This window comes from Sinohyriopsis cumingii, chromosome 6 (assembly GCF_028554795.1).
Source record: "Sinohyriopsis cumingii isolate HCF-2022 chromosome 6, ASM2855479v2, whole genome shotgun sequence".
Taxonomy (NCBI): Eukaryota; Metazoa; Mollusca; class Bivalvia; order Unionida; family Unionidae; genus Sinohyriopsis; species Sinohyriopsis cumingii.
The window spans coordinates 539,525-558,727 of record NC_142966.1 but is presented as its reverse complement, the minus strand read 5'-3'; the positions used below and the strand labels follow the sequence as shown (position 1 = coordinate 558,727).

General features: G+C 37.7%; 1 protein-coding gene across 2 annotated transcripts in view; it reads right to left on the bottom strand.

Annotated features, from left to right (window-relative positions):
- LOC149796255 (metalloproteinase inhibitor 2-like) overlaps nucleotides 1–19,203 on the bottom strand; it is a 40,472-nt gene that overhangs the window by 10,624 nt on the left and 10,645 nt on the right. For both annotated transcript variants that reach the window (XM_089960894.1, XM_089960895.1), the window contains 2 exons: nucleotides 17,510–17,649; nucleotides 253–364 (listed from right to left, as the gene is read on the bottom strand). In XM_089960894.1, the coding sequence (XP_089817020.1) occupies nucleotides 253–364; nucleotides 17,510–17,649 (252 nt within the window). The remainder of the gene's footprint in view (nucleotides 1–252; nucleotides 365–17,509; nucleotides 17,650–19,203) is intronic.

The window sequence follows — 19,203 nt, the reverse complement described above, 5'->3', positions numbered from 1 at the left end:
CAAGATTGCTGGCATTTACGACAGTAAATTCGTTATGAACATTCAATCCTTTTGGACACGTGATAAAACTTTAGCATTAGTCTGGATTTAATTTATAATAATGTAAATTTATCTTAAATATTTATTTGATAACTTAGAGTAATACATACTTTATTATGTTTTCCAAATCTTGTTGGTTCTGCTTCTCTCCGTTACTTAGTATAAGACCATGGAGTCGAAACAATAACTACATACATATATATACATACGTACCAACAAGGAGATAATCGGTGTTTGTGTCCAACACGAAGCCGCAGAGCGAATCTGCCCGGATTGCAGTCGTTTTAAAAAAAGAATCGTCAGTGGATATTTGATTAGATCCCGTCTGAAAAAATAACAAATTATCATACTAAGGACCGTTGACCAAAATATTTGTCTGCAAACTGAAATCATTGATTTCGATTATGATATATCCAATGTCTCATTTAGCAATAGAGAATCCAACTGTTCGATATAGATGAAATGAAAGCATTGCGGTTGAATAAGGCAAACATATCTAAATATGGTATGTGAGTGAAATGTTGGAACCTACATCAAGCCAACGATACAATAGACAACAGAAATTAAAGTAATTTCAAGTAGTATAGTACACAAAAGCAGAACATTATATAAAATAAGGGATGGTGTCATGTGGATCATATCTTTATCAATTATTTGACATAATCTACGATATTTCAGCTATGCTATATGATTCGTATGAAAGCTTCTGCCTCGAGAAAAAAATTCGCCTATTTAGAAAAGCAATGAACCTTTCCGAGGCACTAACGTGAGTGTAAAATATTGTATTGTACCACGTTCGCATTGCGCTTACATGAAACTTCGTTTAAATCAGGTTTACTGGTAAGTGGGCTCCAAATATCGACGTTTTCTCCTAGTTTGTTGGGTCATTCACCTATTAGACTGCATATTCCCTCATCACAGTCATGGAGAGTGCATGCTAGAGCTTCAATGTATTACTTAACAATCGACGTTCAATAGAATAGAATAATCTGTCCATTGTCATAAAACAAGGGACATACATCAATTTATTAATGTAACTGTTCCGTTTCTACCATCTTCATCTTAATAGTTTTCTCCTAACATGAACATGTGCCTGGTGCCATCAACAAATTATATTTTCTAAACATTCAAAGACCATCAATGTCAGCATCAAATCAATTAGAAATAGAAACATTTCTCTTCTGATATTTTATTCGAAACATGTATTTTCAGTCAGAAATATACAAAGAAACAAACCAAAATAAGAAACAAGCTACTTTCGTAAGAGCAGCGCTAATCAGGAAGTATTCGAGCAGCAGGGAGGGCAAACCATACAAAATATAGAAGGTTCCAAATGTCGAAATAAACCCTCCACAAGGAGGGGTTTCAACTAGAAATAACGTCGACTACGTTTAGAGGAACCCTTGGAGATAAACCTCCTTAGAATGTCCTCCTGAGTTAGTCCAAATGTGGTTTCTGGTTGAAAACCTACTCATGGCGCTTCGATTACAAAAAATAAACCAATTCATTGTCGTCGCCCTCCCTGCTGCTATGACTTATCTAACTCGATTCGTTACCTTGTTCTAGGATCGTGTAAATTTATTGTTATGAATCCGTGCGGGTTTAACTGAGCACGACTAGAGAAAGTTTTAAATTTATTCATGTCCATATCAGCGCTGCACCAGGTCTGATGAATATTTCGTAACGTGTGAGTATCAACTCCGTTAAAGACAGTAAGAATATTACAGTTATTTCTGATCACTTTAGGAATTTGTGTATACCGCTGGGTTAAAAAAAAATCACATCTGCGTTTTTGAGTCTGCCTCTGGAAAATATCCTGTCAGGATTGGACTGCTTATCCAACATTACATCATCGTAAACAACTAAATTTATTAACTTTCCATCAATATCATCGATACTTGGTGCTTCATTAACATCAGTAATAAATTCAACAACATCGTCTCCGTTCTCTTTTAACGATTTTGCACTTTCATTAAAATGTTTTAACACTTCGTAGCGTCGTTGATCATCAACTGACGGGCTACCAAATACAACTTATCCCACTTCATTATTAAATTAAGTAACAACTGCGTCTTACCGCTTCCAGATGGACCTATAATAATCAGAATTTAGTAGCGCAGCATGATGCTTAATTGGTTCTCGTTTTCTTGTAGCAGAATAATATAAAATAAATATGGATTTATATTGTGTGAAATGCCAACAAGTGATCTAACAACCATTACAACAAAACATAACATATCTGCGGTTACCGGCAAGTGTGAACGATGCGGTACAAAGAAATTTAAATTTATCTCCACGCAGTCAGGTGAAAAACCAAAGCAAAAGCCAAAACCAAAGCCAAAGTCAAAGCCAAAGTCAAGTAAAAAAAAAAGCATCACGGGGGTGATATTGCAGCAAAATTAAGAAAACTACCCGGGTACTCCGTGGGCTAAATATCCAGGAGAAAAACACCTCCCCGGATATAATTACTGTGGCCCAGGAACCCGACTTGATATCAGACTTGATGACCAAGATCAACCAAAACCAGGTGAGTATCCGATAAATGCTATTGATAAGGCGTGTCATGCTCATGCTGTAGCTTATAAAAGTAAAAATCTACAAGATAGGCATCTAGCAGATGTGAAATTAATTCACGCGCTAAATTCCATCACTGATAAATCTTTCAAGGAAAGATTAGCTAGTTGGTTAATAAAATCCGCTTGAGAGGTAAATTAGCGCTAGGTGCTGGTAATTGATTATGAATGGAGTCGATGTATTATTCCCCAAGAGGATACTGGAAGGGTAGCGCAGCAATTAGTAAATTCGCTGAAGCAGTAAAGGTTACGCGCGTTACTGCTAAAAAGTGGTTATCCAAACAGACAATATGGCAAATTTACCAACCACCGCCTAAACAAATTCACTTTGCCCATTTTGACGTTAGTGTTCCTAATGAAGTTCACCAAGCTGATATATTAATTCCACCACATGATACCGTTAAAATCCAAAAACGTCAAATAACATATAAACACGCGTTAACTGTAGTTGATGTTGCAGGTAGATACAAAGATGCAGAACCGTTAACGACTAAAACAGCAACTGAGGATGCTTCTGCGTTTGAACGAATTTATCAACGAGGTGGTCTACGATGGCCACAGCTGCTACAAGTTGATCCTGGCAAAGAATTTCAGGGTGCAGTATTATCGTTGATGAAAAAACATAACGTCACCATCAGACGAGGACATACTGCAATTCATCGTGATCAGGCAATTGTTGAGCGATTTAATCGAACTCTTGCTGAGCGGTTATTTGGATATCAGTACGCGAAGGAATTCATTCAGGACAAGAGATCTCGTGAATGGGTTGCAAGGTTGCCAGGTGTGATAGCTGCATTAAATAATGAAATAACTCGAACAACCAACATGAAACCTATTACTGCAATTACCAAAACACATATACCACAACGATGTGATTTTTCAACACAATCGATACTGGGTAATATCACCGTGAGATATATATATGAACCAGTTGAACTTGAAGGTGGTAAAAAAGAGCGACTGATCCTATCTGGAGCATCACGATACACAAGATATCTGGTATAACTAGATCTACTGGTAGACCAGTAATTTACAGACTGGATTCAACTGCTCCTCAACGTGGGTTTACGCGAGAAAAACTACAAGTAATTCCCGAAGACACACAATTACCGCCCAGATCACTTAACTAGCACCCATACGCCGATTACACTCAAGACAGGTCAGCATCACATTTTCTCGTGTATGACCAAGACGATTATCTTTTCTATCTACGGTGAATTGCCTTGGATGTTTACTCGAATACTGCCACAACATTATACAATTACAGCTTGCACAGTGATTATTCTGCTGTGTTTCAGTGTCATGATAAATTCATCATCAAGGTCAAATTTTGATTATTATTTTTTGTCACTGTTTATAAGCAGTTAATTTTTTTTCTTATCATATCGACTTGACATTTATCGTTGTCATCGATCACTGACTCGTCCAAGACAATTCTCCGCAGTTGATATATTCTTCTGACTCTGGACACAGCCAAGTAAACTAAGTTTGATCACTCGATACGATCATCAATGATCCAAACAACTGTATCAGAGATAGACAGTCCTTGAGACGAATGAATCATCATTGCGTATCATAGCGTCCAGGGGGATTTATCAGCGCGCAGTGCATCTTCAACAACATTGATATCAACTGCAACAACATCATTTAATACGAGATTTGTTGTTCGGTCTGTCCTGGTATATCAACGTCAATATTTTGCCGTCGCGTATCAGCTGGTCGATGACACAACGGCACTGGCAACGTCGGAAACTTCTCTTTGTGTACCTGAAACAACCGCTGTTGAAGTGTGTCTCTGACTATTTTTCTACTTGCCACTAATAAGTCGTTTGGTCTCCACGTTTGCAGAACGTCGCTCATTGAAGTCTCTGAAATTATTTTACGCATTATTTCACATTGAATTTTATTCGGTTGTAGTCTGATTAATTTCTTAAACTCGTTTAATTCTTCATCTAGCGCTCTATAATCATCAGTTATCTCCTCGTAATAATCAAAAAAATCTTTTAACCGCAAATGTGGAGATGGATCAACAAAAGGTGGTGGCTGGCCATGATAGCCACACTTTATCACAGCTGTATTTTTTGTTAATAACCAATCGAGAAATATTTTTAATGTTTCTAACGGTACCGTACATATTTCATCCAAATTATAATCCTTGGAATATATTTCTCTCCCATTCGATCAGGGGACCATGTATCGCCCTTTTATTTGAAAAAGCTGTGATAAGTGCATGAGTTAACCCCTCGTTGTTATAGCTCTCGCGCGAGTATATGTGTAGGTGTTAACACGATCATATCTGAATTCCGAAATAATTCAATCGCTCGAGTCGTCTTACCAGACCGCCCCGGCCCATTGAGATAAACAGTCTTGTGTCTGGATACTGAATCGTACACGGACGGTGCACTTGACATTTCTGATAATTCTGATTTATAATAACTGTCTTTGATTTCAACATTTGCGGACTCACAATAATCATATATCATTTCTTCTTGTATTGTCCACGAACCCCATGATGCATCATCAGTTGTAAAACGAGTTACCGAATTCAGGTATTTCTTGATGATGTAAAACGAATCCGTTGCAACTCTAACTGCAGTGTCAGGGAATATATTTATCATCGATAGCAAATTGACGGAAACATAAGCTAGCATAGAATATCTTAAATGAATATACTGAGGTGACTCACCATCAGTATAACTTACAATCGTACCCAGCCGAGTTCCGTCAGATAAATAAGCGTTTTCTCGACTTACAAATATATCTCTCGCAGTTGCATCAGCGATTATAAAATTGTATTCAGCTTCGTCCATAATTAGTCGTACATAATGTCGTTTATGATCATATGCACCACCCTGAGTAAATTTACCAATTATTCTTCTTCCAAGATCCTTCGCGTTTCTTTTCTCTTCGAGGTTGGCGATTAATGTATCGTAATCATCACTTTCGCAATCAAATTGTTCAGGTGTTGGTAACCAAACTTCAGTCTGTGCCTGATATGATATAATTGCCTCACTGACCTTCAGCGATATCAGTATTTTACAGTCAAGCATATATCGTAACAACACTATTGGTGCCCAGATCTTCTCACTAAAATGCCGACCAAACCAAACATAACAAATAACATGAAGACCCTTAGCGAATTCAAATGACAATACACGAGCGAATCCTGTCAGGTCAAAATCGGGTAATGGTCCATTAATTGCCACTCGAGTCATCGAATTTGTGGGGTGTCCAAATCTTTTAAAGTATCTAGAGCATTCTCCCATCCCTAGAAACCTTCCTGGATAACACGCAGCCATATCGACTGATATCATTTCCTTGTAATTATATTTGGTATTCCACAATCCGCCGTGTCCGTACTCACAAACTTAATTGTACATCTTCGAGAAACTCATTTCGGGTTGGCTTCCACGAACTTTTTCTCTGGCAGCGTGGGCTGCAACTGATGGAACAGTGAAACAATTAGTTAGTAATCGGTCAGTATCTTCTGAATATCTCTGAGCAAGTTCTCTCATTGTTTCATGAAGAGATTCTTTACGGTATATTTCACGGTTCACGCGTACAAATTGATCATATTTTTCATTATCTAAACTCGAAAATAACCACACTGACACAGAATCGTTTTCACCTATGTTTAATAAAATCAAACATGTTTCTCCCAGAGTTTCCCCACTCGGAATTCTCCGAAGATGGGAAAATCTTACAGTTCGATCTCGTGGGAATATTGTGATTGCACTGGTCCAAGCATAAGCGTTATGATCAATGATATTTATTGGAGCTCCTTGCGATTTATATTTCGATTCGTATAATACTTCCCCTGTTATTGTTGATACGGTTATGGGGAATCTTAATGTTTTTTTCTAACTCGGCAACATCGTTTATTGTAGCTCCTGTATCCTTGACCCGTTCAGCCCATTTGTTTATTTTTTCACGTCGTAACGCCGTTAGACCGTTCCGCGCATCGCATTTATAAAATGTTCTGTTACTGAAAATCTCATTGGGGCAAGATCATTAAGGTTGGGCTTTTTTATCGGATAGATTCCATAAATAACCGCCGTTACAGGATACGCTCGTTCGTAATATGGTTTATCAATCTCAGTCAGCGCTCCTGGTTTGGAATTTTTACTTAGTATGACAGTTTTTTCATTAGCATGAGCAGGGTCACGTTTGTCGCGGATAATCCAATCACCTGTTTCTACTTGCACGATAAATTTTACTCTGAAAAAATATTTATGATCACTTTGATCATCAAAGAGGTATACGATAATCGTTTTCGCTCGTGTATTGCTCATTGTAGCATCAATGACAGAGTCGACGTTGACTTCGTCAACGTTACGTACAATTTTGAATGTAGACAATACGTGAGATGCTCCATCAATACGAAATTCTTTTTTGGCATCCCTGATAATATCAATCAAATTAGTCAGAGCTCGCCTCCGCGAGTCAGGGGTTAGTCTGTCAAGATCGAATCTAGAAGCTTTCCATGGCTTAATTGCATATAATCTCTCAAACTCCTCCATATTTAAGACAAACATTTAAATAAGAAATATTATATATATAATGCCTCAAGCCAATCAGTGCAAGTGGTTTAAAGTGGGATCTGTAACCTTTTGCAATAAATCATGCAGAAGAAATTCTGCGGGGAACATTTACAAAGCATTCGAAAAGGGAGTTTGGGACCAATACCTTGTCTGCGATGTGGTATTGGAGTCAGGGGTAAAACACAGTTATGTGCACGTTGTGTCGTAAAAAGATATCGTGAACTTAAGCGATATTATGATAAACAAATAGCAGTGATGCGCTGAAATGTGAGCGCGATTATATAACTACGTTCTCAGGCAAATATAAATTAGACATATAACATTATTGTATAAATGAATCAGGAATTTGCCCCACACCCTACTATTAAGAATTAGGAAGCGTCTCGCAATGGAATAGTTAGACACTGTAGGCTGAAAGAACCAGCTGGTGTTGTTGCTAATGCTGGTTATCTACGGTTTACTGCTGGGGGTAAAATTATTCTATTCACAGATTTGTATTCGAGGTTTTTCGTGGGAACATCAAAGACGATCTTGTGAACGACCATATTAACGGAGATAAACTTAATAACTCTCTTCAAAATTTACATGCTATCACACAAAGGGAGAATTCTGCACGTGGGAATGCTGGGGGAGCAGAAAGCCTAAGATGGTTGAATCTTTAAATATAGCGACCGGCGAAGAGAGAATTTTTCAGTCAATGTACGCGGCTGTCAAGTATTTTTATATTCACAAGTGTTCGGTCCAACATGTTGCAGATAAAGTGTACAAATCGTCGTTTTCATACAAGTTTAATAGCTGGATTTTATTTCGTTATGTAGATGCAGATAACGGAGATAACTCTACAGCAACTGTGTAAAAGTCAATGATGTAATTATCTCCCCCTTGATTTTATCAAGGTGATTTCGTCAAGGTGATTTCATCAAGGAGATTGCGGAACACAATGTCATTACCTTTACAGGTAATATATTTATCCAGCGCGGCAGAACTGTATACAGTTATTTTATTTTTACATCCAATACAGTTCGTGGCGTAACCGTCTTATTATATACAGACAGCGCCGCAGTCTATTTCCGCATTAACAGTTCCGTGTTTGACAAAAATCAAAAACTGTCAGTACAGGTAGGTGTTATTTTCACGGTAATGTTTAGAATTAAAATCCAGTTCAAAATTTAAATTCAGCTGCAAACTGTTAACTGTCTGTCAATAGTTACCTATATGATAATTTTTAAATCCTATATTATTAGATTAGACTATGGTGCATTTGTAGATCGGCTGACTCTCGTCCCCGACTCTGTCAATGCCAGTGGTTCGAGTCTCGTAAAGGCCATATTGTCGACGGTACCAATTAATATGGTTTTATAATTGGGGCGGCAGCCGAAGCCGTCCATGTACATATCTCTCCCACGTCAAATAGTGGGGGGGGGGGTGTTTTGATCACCAATGGGATTTGATCTTGGGGGTATGTACATGAATGTAATACACACACAGCCTTCTGAATATTCTAACATTTCGTTTCACTTTCGCTTAGAGAATTCGCTGGAGGTATGTTTGTGGCGCGCCCCCAAAATAAACAGTAGCCGTGGATGCAAGAAGCTCTAAGTCACATGGGCCCCACAAAAACAAAACGTTCAGAAAGAATGCGGCCAAAAAGAAACGACCACGAGGATGCCGAGAAGCCATAAGGTTCTGTAAGACAAAAGACAAAAGTCTGAAACGACCTCGTGGAGACACATAGGCCAGTGCAGGGCCCATGAAAATGATAACCGCTCATCGTGGCTACTGTTTATTTTTGGTTTTAAATATATTTCTTTTAAATATATAATTATCATATAACGAATTAGGAAAATATCAATGATGTAATTGTTGCTATTAAAAAATTAGAAGAAAACGGAATTAATATATCTGATGAATTTAATCCTGAAAAAATCATGTCTGATTTTGAAACACTACATGAGGCAAAATGCGAAGGGCGGTATATTTGGCCTGCTCAGTACAGATTTATAAAGAAAATCCAAACGGAGTTTTATAAATCGCTAGCTACGGCACAAGAAGCACAAATAAATGAATTTGTTTCGTTGTCTCGTGCAATCGACAAAATTAGATCAGCATTGTCTCAAGAATACGAATATAAAAAAATAATTGATACTCGCGAAAGGCAACTAAAATAAATTATGTCAGATTGTGACACGATTGAAAGTTAGGTGATTTATCAAGGTGATGAAATCAAGGTGATTTCATTACTTGGAAATGAAGTCAAGTACGTGAAAATGAAATCGAAAGTAAAAAAATATATATATATATATATTTTACTTGCATTTTTTTTACTTGTTTCAATCTGACCTGCATCAATCTGATGAGTTAATTTTACATATATCAATCTGACCTGCATCTGATGAGTTAGATAATATTACCCTTAGTCGATCAGATTTAATGCAAGAATGTGCGTAATATAGAATCTGAGCTTTATCACACGTGACCAAAGAAATACGTTCTCGCTGTAGTTTATCCAGCTGCGATTGTGTCAATAAAAAAATACTCGTTACCGTATACATCAATAACCAGATCAACTGGGCCAACTAGAAACTGTGTAAATATTTTTTGATGTAGTTTTCAAGTACTTGCTTGTCGTGTATGAAAACCTTCACATGTTGGTACATTATATAATACTCGCTTGATTAATTAGAAATCAGGGTCTGTCAGTAAAAAATAAATATTTTTGTGCACTTGCAGATTTCTTTTTTTTATTTTGTGCATGACTTTGACTAGTAATTACTTTCCGAATCGAGAAAAATGTAACATCCACCTGAGAAAATCTAATCGCAGATTTTTAGGATCGAAACTCTTTAGTGTTTAATTCCTTAAATCCAGAAGGTGGCCTGATTGGTCTGTTAGTTTGAAATTTATTCTTGATAACAGCGGACTATAACACCGCAGATAAACCGGATTGATCGGCTCTTGCACAATCAGATATCCAGGTGGTATATCTTTCGGGGTGAATGAATAAAGAACAAATCCCTGCTGGGCTTGATTTGATACTGTCGTGTCTGTGCTGTAGCTGCCATCAATGACATCACACACAAGATTGACCGCAACCACAGGGGTTATATTTATGATTTCCGGGGACACATGTCAGCCTGTCCCTTCAGGTCATTGTTGTGCCGGAGAATAGTTGTCGGTGGTAGTTTTCTTTTTCCTTTCTGCGAGTATATCAGGGAAGAACTCATCAATGATTTTGGTGGTGGATTTTTTTTAGTTCGTCTGCGTTATACATGCGAAACTTAAAATTCGGCCATGTAGATTCTGCCAGCTTGTATATGATTAAAAATCGTTCTTTAGAGATACGCTTGTCAGTAATTATTGCCCCAAGTAATCGCCGGTGATTATATTCCATGTCGGATACAAGTTGATTTAATACTTTTACGCGTTTAATGATTTCGCTGCGTGAACTTGTTATATCAAAAAGATGTTCTTGGAAACTTTGCCGTAGTTGCTTTAGTTGTGTTTTGTGTTCTTGATTAATAATTTTAAAATATTCAATGTTTTGACTTAAAGTAGGCGCAATACTTCCTTCTCCTGTAGAATATATCTCAGAAGTAAAATTCCATCTCATATTATCCTTCTCGTAAATTGTAAAAGAATCATCCAATTTTGCTCTCTTTAGTTCATCTATATTATCTTTATACGATAATGCTCAATCGTGATACGAAGTCTTATCCGTGACATAATCAGACGTTTTCGGTTCTGGTGGTATTGGTGGTGCTTCAGGTGGGATTTCAGGCCATCCTAACACTGTTCTGATCGAACTCTGATATATATCCACGGCGTAGTCTGCAGAGTTTATCTCAATTGCAGAAGACAGAGTTGGTTCATGAACGGTTATTTTTATCTTGCATTCTTTTCATGTGATATCTTTTATTCGACGTTGTAAATCCTCATCTATTTCTTCGATTTGATAAGACCCGGTTCGAAACCCAATGCCGTTCCAGTCGGGTGTGCCATCGGGTCGGTTTTTATGTGCAAACACAAACGAATTATTTGCTGGTAATCCACCGAACGATTTTGATCTGATATTGGGAAAACTGTAGTATACTCGTAATTGTGCTAGTGCGATTTCTTTCATCGACATCGCAGTTGGAAAATTAATACTAAATTCTGGTTTAGTCGAGCTTACTGTTATCATTAAATTTTTTGGGGCTTGTATTTTGAAGTAATTCCGTCATTATTTATCTTTGTTGTTATTAAATGGTGGGTAGTGTCTTCGTATATCTTTGCTATGTTCGTGAATTCGGGATCTAATATTATTTCATCGTTGAGGCTTAATGATATCAGCGACGATAATTTTGAGTATGCTGCTGTTGCTGTATTTAGTTGTATGACATAATCGTGCAATTTTGTGTCCGTGCATGAGGATATTTTTTTCGCGATTAATTAAAAACACCTTAAATTGCCGCTGATGAAGAGACGCATATTGTTACTGCGATTGCAGTTGCTGCTGACGTTAGCGCTAATAATACTACTCCGGTGGATGCAACTAACGCAGATACTGAGTTTACTATAGCATCCAGGATGACTGCTCGTCGTTTTTATTTCTCTACTTTTGTTGTGTCTTTGTCGATGACGGTTTTTAACTCTGATTGCCATTCGAGTACTTGATCGTATCTATAATGTTGTGCAACATCATGCTGGACAACTCTAACTCTATCGTCGTTGACATTATCATTTTACGCAGTAAACAATTGAGGTGTTTCAGCTACAAATTCCAAACACCACTAGTAAGATATTGCGTTTAATGTCTCATCGGCTGCTTCCAGCATAAACTCTTCTTCGGTTCTCTTGTTTAATATGATAGCAACAACCCCGGAAAACTTGTCGGTGGAATGTTGCCAGGGATATGTTGTGAAAATCTCAAATGTTGCAGCACTGAACACAGAAAACCTATACACCCCAGTTACTGTTGCGGTATATTTGATAGTATTATATTGTTTAGACCATGTTGCAAATTCAGATGATACCGTATATACTATGTTGGTGATATGCCCGGGAGTTACTCCAGGTGGGATTTTAATCAAACTGGTTTTATTAACGATCTCGGGAATCCCACTCACGATATCTTGCTGTGTTTGTTTGATCGTGTCAATATTGGTTTTGATATCAGCAAGTCTTATGTCAACGGTGTGCGGAGCGCCGAAGAGTTCTTCTGCGGTTTCATTAATTTTTTGAAAGTTTCTACGAAGTCTTGAAAACGCACCCACGTGAACGTCATACTCGGCCCGCAGCGTGGATAATTTACTGTCTACGTTGTCGACATATAGTTTGTTTGCGACGTCGTTGTCGAATTTTGGAGTTGTTACAGCTTCTATTTTGTTCCCGTTCATGTTGAGTTCACCTATCATTGTGTCTCCGGTATTTTTAGGCGATTAGTCACACTTGCTGCGATTTGATCTCTGATGGTTATAAACGATATACTTGAGTCCCTGATTTTTCCGCTGTCAGTAAACACAGGGATGTTATCCGGGGTAGCTTCAAGAACCCTGCGAATTATGTCATTCCATTTGATATTGCTGGTTTTTAGTTTTTTGTATCGGTCCCGAAAACTAACAACCTCATCTGGGTCTATTCCGGATAAAGTTAAAAGATTGTCGATTTCATCTTTGGTCGCATATTTTGATAAATCTATATCACAGCGTTTTTTTTTTTGTTTTTTTTTTGTCTTTGTTTCGATGAGAGATCTTCCGTAAATATCAACCATTATTCTTTAGGGATTGTTTAAAATGTCAAATCGGCCCGCGGTATACTCGTGCACGACTTTGTGGGGTGGTTTGGTTGATTTTGATAACGCTGCAAGCACATTAATTACTTCACGGCCACATATTGGTGGATCGGTTAGTGCTTGTGTTGGTAGTGATGAATACCAGACTGGAATGGGAGCGGGAGTACTTTGTACTCTATGTACGTATTTGAGGAATTCAACTGGCGGTGCTAACCCATACGAATCGAAATAAATAATTCCACGTGGATGTATCGCGTAAGCAACCCAGTGAGTTCCTGGACCATCGCTGTTATCGAGATTAATAATTCCAGTTTCTGGATTATTCGGTTGTTGTGGTAATTGATCTCGCATGAAGACGCCTCTGAAACTTTTTATATTAAGTTGTTTAGCATCATCTAGTAAATCAAAATTTGACATCGGTGAAATGCTTCGTACTTTTAGCGGCGTTTGGGGTACCATGAAGGTAGAGTTCCTGGAAGTCTTAGACCCTGTCCTTTTTTGTATCCTTTTCTAGCTGCTTTCTTTAATGCCATTCCAGCAGCGGTTCCAACAGCTCCTAACGCGGCTGCTTTTGCGACAGCTGGCGCAGCAGCAGCTATCAGCGCTGGTATTGCTGCGAGAAGTGGAAATATACCACCGGTTTTAACCATATCGCTGATGGCTTTTGGAGCGAAATCAAGTTGAACACCGGTGCTTGCTTGCTTCGCTTTATTGAAATGTTTTAGTTGGGTTTTAGTTAGCGATAACTTGCTTGGGCCACCATTAGCAATTTGATTATTTTTTAGTGTTATCGTTGCCCCACATGAGTTCGCGTTTTTTGATTGTAATTTCTTTGCCTGACCAGTAGTCAGAGTGACATTAACGTGACTATATGATATTTTATTATTAATGAGATTGATCTAATTGTCTACATGTTTTCTACTGGCGCATCAACGATTCTCATTCGACCACTAACACCTTCACGTAACATCTCCTTGTCGCTGAGTATGACCGCGATTGCGCTGTAAGGACCATAAACAATTGGCGGACCAGCCGCGATTTCTGGTAGGGTGCCGACACGAGCTCGGAAGTGTATATCAACGACATATTGTTTGGATAAATCAAGATGCTAAAGCGGAAAGTAATAAATCGGGTACAAATTTGTAAAATCAAACTGCGATATTAACGTCCCAGTATCTATATTTGTGTTACGCGACAGAAACGTCAGCCAGCGATGATATGCGCGCGCTACATGATTATTTGTAAAGCTTACCGATATATCTTCAGACGGTTCTTGTTGTCCGTTTATTCTCAACGAAACCTCAGTAACGTCGAGTTTGTCAAATATCATATGGGACTGTGTTTGGTTATTCACCCGACGAATATCTTGCAGCGCAATAAAAAATATGTCGTGGCGCAGAAACACCCTGCTGTGATGCTATATGCCAAGTAAATACATCTTTGACGGAACTTTGGATGGCGTCTGTGGTTACTGTTAACCACGATAACAATGATTTACCACCTTGATTCATAAAAGAGAGTAATCGCGGTTCTTCTGTAACCGATGCAGTTAATACCGGCATCCACAATGAGAGTTTTGTTATATTTACCATAATAGCATCAGCAACACCAGCTCCTCGCCAGATCGCATCATTGTCACTATTTTTCTAAAAAGCACAACTGTGTGTTTAGCTCCAAAAAATGACCCTTCTAACATCTCAGCAAAATCCGAAGATGTGAGTTAGTGGAATCGCGCACGAAAAACGGTTTTTATCTTTTGACTTTAACATTGCTCGGCGTGTTGCAAATCCTAAGTTGTAAGTCCCGCTAACACATTTTATAATATCAAAATTAGCAGCTGGTTTAGTTTCGCGATCGGGGTTGGCAGCCTCTAGCTGATCAAGATTTCCAGTACCTGCTGGCGTAAGTAATTTGATATATTGAATATAATCAGCGTCGTTGGTAATATCTTTAGCAAACATCATTGATGGCCCAAATGATCTTGTAAAGTCGTCAGAATATCTTGCTAGACCAATTATTTTTCCATCAATCATGTAGGTGGCGCTACTAAACAATGCCATAATCCCGTTGTTGACAAAACCAACTCGGTCATTGGCACCATATGCAGAATTATCCGCCTTTACAAGTTCGCCTTCTACTTCAATAAAAGCCTCACAGGGCAAGAAATATATATTTGTATCATGAACTTGAAGTTCGATACGCCCTCGTTGATTTGGTTGTCGCGTATAATAGGAATAAAATTGATAATCACGCACTGAGTCATCTCGCTCGACCGGCGCATCTATGTCAAATGCTTTGTCGGTTATGCGTTTAAACATTTTATACAATTGCCTATTTTTCATATGGTGATTATCGTCGTCGCACACGAAGTCCAGTTCCTGCTATCAAATTTGCTGTTATATTTCTTTGTGCGTCAGATTCCTGATCTATCAACGCTGATAGTTTCTGATTTTCAGCTTGATTTATCACCTTACTGACATCCGCGGCCATAATTCGGTGCTTGGTAATTTTACCGGTGGTGATTTTCGTCTTAATAATCGTGCTAGTCTTTCTCTGATTGCCGAGAGCGCCTTACCAGCAGCACTAACAATTGTACCAGGAGCTTTTTCACCAACAACATTAATGGCTTTCATTGATAATTGTTTTGCAAGAGGACCAACTTTTGGTGCTAACCCCGCAAATAACCCCTAAACCAAGTCGCCGAGTCCGTCTCCGTAGGTTGCTCTATAGATTGGTAATCGTGAGTTTATTACTCTAACCTGCATGGGCGTATAGTGACTGTTGTATATGACCATGTTATGTTATTTACTAATGTTTAATCGCTGTAATCATCAACGAGTTCATCAATAAACTCTCGGTAAATACTAGCATCCATAACATCGCCTTGAAATAATCGCCGACAGATATCTGCTGCTTCATTAATTATTTCTGGTGAGTTATTTCCAGCTCGTTTTCCTCCTATGAGAACTTACGTCATTGAAAATATTATCAGGGCAGGGAATAAAACCACTTCCCAAACCACTGCCAGTAGCGCCGGGTGTTTTTTTCTTCAGATTGTTTTTGTTTATTTTTCTGCCTCTCTTCGACCCTTTGCATAAATAATAAGTAACCGGAATCGGTTAGGTTAATATTCGATTTAACAGAGCTAAAATATACTGCAGCAGGCCAATACTCAGGTGTTACTCTATCAACATATTCAGGTTTCAAATATTTGTGTTTAGATTCATATCTCGTAGCAATATCGACTAACAAATTAAATTCTATATTGGAAAGATTTTTTTGAGCTCGTTCATTAAACATCTCTGCAGCATATGATGGTAATTCAGACCGGAGTTGAGATGCTCGTCGTTCTTTTTGTTGCAGAGACGGAGGAAGTTGATAAGGGGGTGGTCTTCTTGGTGTTTTTTCTTATTTTCTTCTTCTTTTCTTCAGGGGTGGGGGAAGGCTCACGGTGCGGAACAGTAATAAAAGATTGTTCTTTCTTTTGTTTATTTTCTTTTTTTCTTTTGTTCTCGTATTTCTCGTTGCCATTCCTTTTTGTCTGCCAGCGCTATTTGTCGCCGTTCTTGTTTTTATTTCTCTTCCTTTTTATTTTGTTCTTTTTCTTCCTCTTGTTGTTCTTTTTGCAACCTATTATAAATTGTTATCCCCTCCGAATAAATATATAATCATTATCATTATCCTTTTTTATTTATCACCTCGATGTATTTTATACAACCATTCATACCACGTGCCTCTCTACTTTAGTATATTCGGGTTTTAAAATATCACCTCTGGAATTAAATCTTTTGGCAGCAAACTCAATAAAGTTGACTATACCACGACGGGATTTTGTCTTATAACTTCGAATTTCTTCTAGACCCGCTTCAGTAAACTTCTCACTAGGATCAATTATCCTTTTCTTTTTTTTTTTTGGTTCTTCAACAACACCTTCAGGTTGAGGTTGCACGGCAGCTATTTTTTCAGCAGTTTCTTTTAATACTTGAATAAGACTTTCTTGTTTTTCGACTGGTTCCCTTTTAGGACCCCTAATAGCATTTAAAACCTCTCCAGTAACCGCAGTGACCGGCTTAAATAACTGTTCTGTTTCCGCTGCGTGCTCAACTTGTGCTTCCTGCCGCGATTGCACGTATTTTTTAACTCATCTTTTACAGGGATATATTTTTAAGCGCTTCTTCTCTCTCTTTCTAACTAGTCTAGCTGTGTAAGATTCCGAATGCACCATTATTGGTATAACAATTTTTAATTCATAGCAGCAGGGAGGGCGACGACAACGAATTGGTTCATTTTTTGTAATCGAAGCGCCATTAATAGGTTTTCAACCAAAAACCACATTTGGACTAACTCAGAAAGACATTCTAAGGAGGTTTATCTCCAAGGGTTCCTCTTGAAACGTAGTCGACGTTATTTCTAGTTGAAACCCCTCCTTGTGGAGGGTTTATTTCGACATTTGGAACCTTCTAAATTTTGTATGGTTCGCCCTCCCTGCTGCTATTCGCGATAGATCAAGAGACACAGAAGACAGAAAGTATTGATGGTTTGTACATTTTCCATGTTACAGCATGTGTTTATGCTTCTTAACTAACCTTAAACGTCTTTTGAAGCTGCATCAGGTATTTTGTCCTGACCTCGTAATCCATGAAAAAAGTGTCGCTTTTCTCTTCGTCGGTTAAAGGATTTCCATCCTGGTCTACGATTTCCGCACTGATGACACGTGCCCGGATCACTGCGGTGCATAAGCAAAATAAGTTCATATCAACAAAAACTCTTTCAACTTCGAATGTATAAATGAAAACTATACTCCTCGGGATTTTCCCGGGTTCTTCCCCAACTAGTTATATTGGTCACCATGTACAGCCGGCGTATCATCTGCTGAAAAATGGCTATAAACTCCATAGCAACAAACCAACACGTATAATAGGGGTCAAAACATGTTGGTCCTCTGCGAGAGACACAATAGTTCCCTCTTTGATTTTCATTATACAACTATATGTGAATGACACCACAGAAAAAGTATGTAGTTTACCATTTTAAGACAATTTCTTTTTATTTAATTAATTTTGTATTTTCTTCCGCTTTGCAACAGTTCTTACTAAATGTTTATGTCAGGCAGACAGAGTAGGACATGCAGCGGTATTGTGTCTGCCATTAGGGATTATGGATAGAGTTCTCGCCTACCTGAACTTTGCCATGGTTGTAATGTTTAGTGGAAACTTCCATGGAAATTGACGTTTTCTAGAACCTTCTATTGATACCTAGGTCAAGTTAAATGTAGATTGAAAGACGTTTGCCAAATAATTATTTTCATCGACAATTTTACCTTTTCTTTAAAATGTATTTTAATTTAAATTATTTTTAAATCGTCAAAACAAGGTGTCAGTTAGAAGAAATAAAATGCACGCTTTCGTACTCTATAAATAGTTCAAGTTTATATACCTTCATTTTTTATGAAATATTATCAATTCAATGTTTATTACTATGAGGTTACTATCATGCTGAATCATATACACACAGACGAGTAAGAAAATTCATTGCTTCAGCAAAACAATTTAAATATATAAAACCAAAGTATTACAGGGCATAATATTGAACCTTGGGTATTCTTGCATTTTGTGATCAACACTTGATAATGAATCTTTAATAATAACGTTTTCTCACTCTCGATAAGAAAACTTTCAAAGCAGACAAGTACATCATTATTTATTCTTTGTTTCGGATAACTGAAGAAATGCCCGCGATGGCACCCTGTCAAAAGCTTGTAATTTATTACAGAATATCATACAGCTATCCTTATTTCGTTCTTTTGTTAGACATAAAGTATTGTAAATCCCAATTAAGTGAAATCAACGGTGAAATGTCAGAGTGATATCTATCCAGATAAAGATTATTTGCATGAACTAAGTTCTAAACATATCAATAATACATTCCTTTAGAACGGTACTCCAGAGCAGCATGTGAATAAATTACGTTTGTAGTTAGTACGATAGTTGTACACCTTTCTAAAGTCTCGTACAACATTAACTAATTTCCATATATTTGGAAACATTTTCTCTTCTATATTTGTATTACCCAGGTAGTAAAGAAATCTTTGCAGTGGCTGAGAAACAGCTTTAACATCTTATGACCAAAGGAGTCGAGACAGCTCGAATTACTGACCTCTACATTTTTATAGCATCGAAGATGTTCATTAACCTAGATAATGACTGTTCATTATAAGTCCAAAGTAGAACTTTGGATTCATCTGTTGTTATCAAAATCATCTATATTTACAAAATATAAA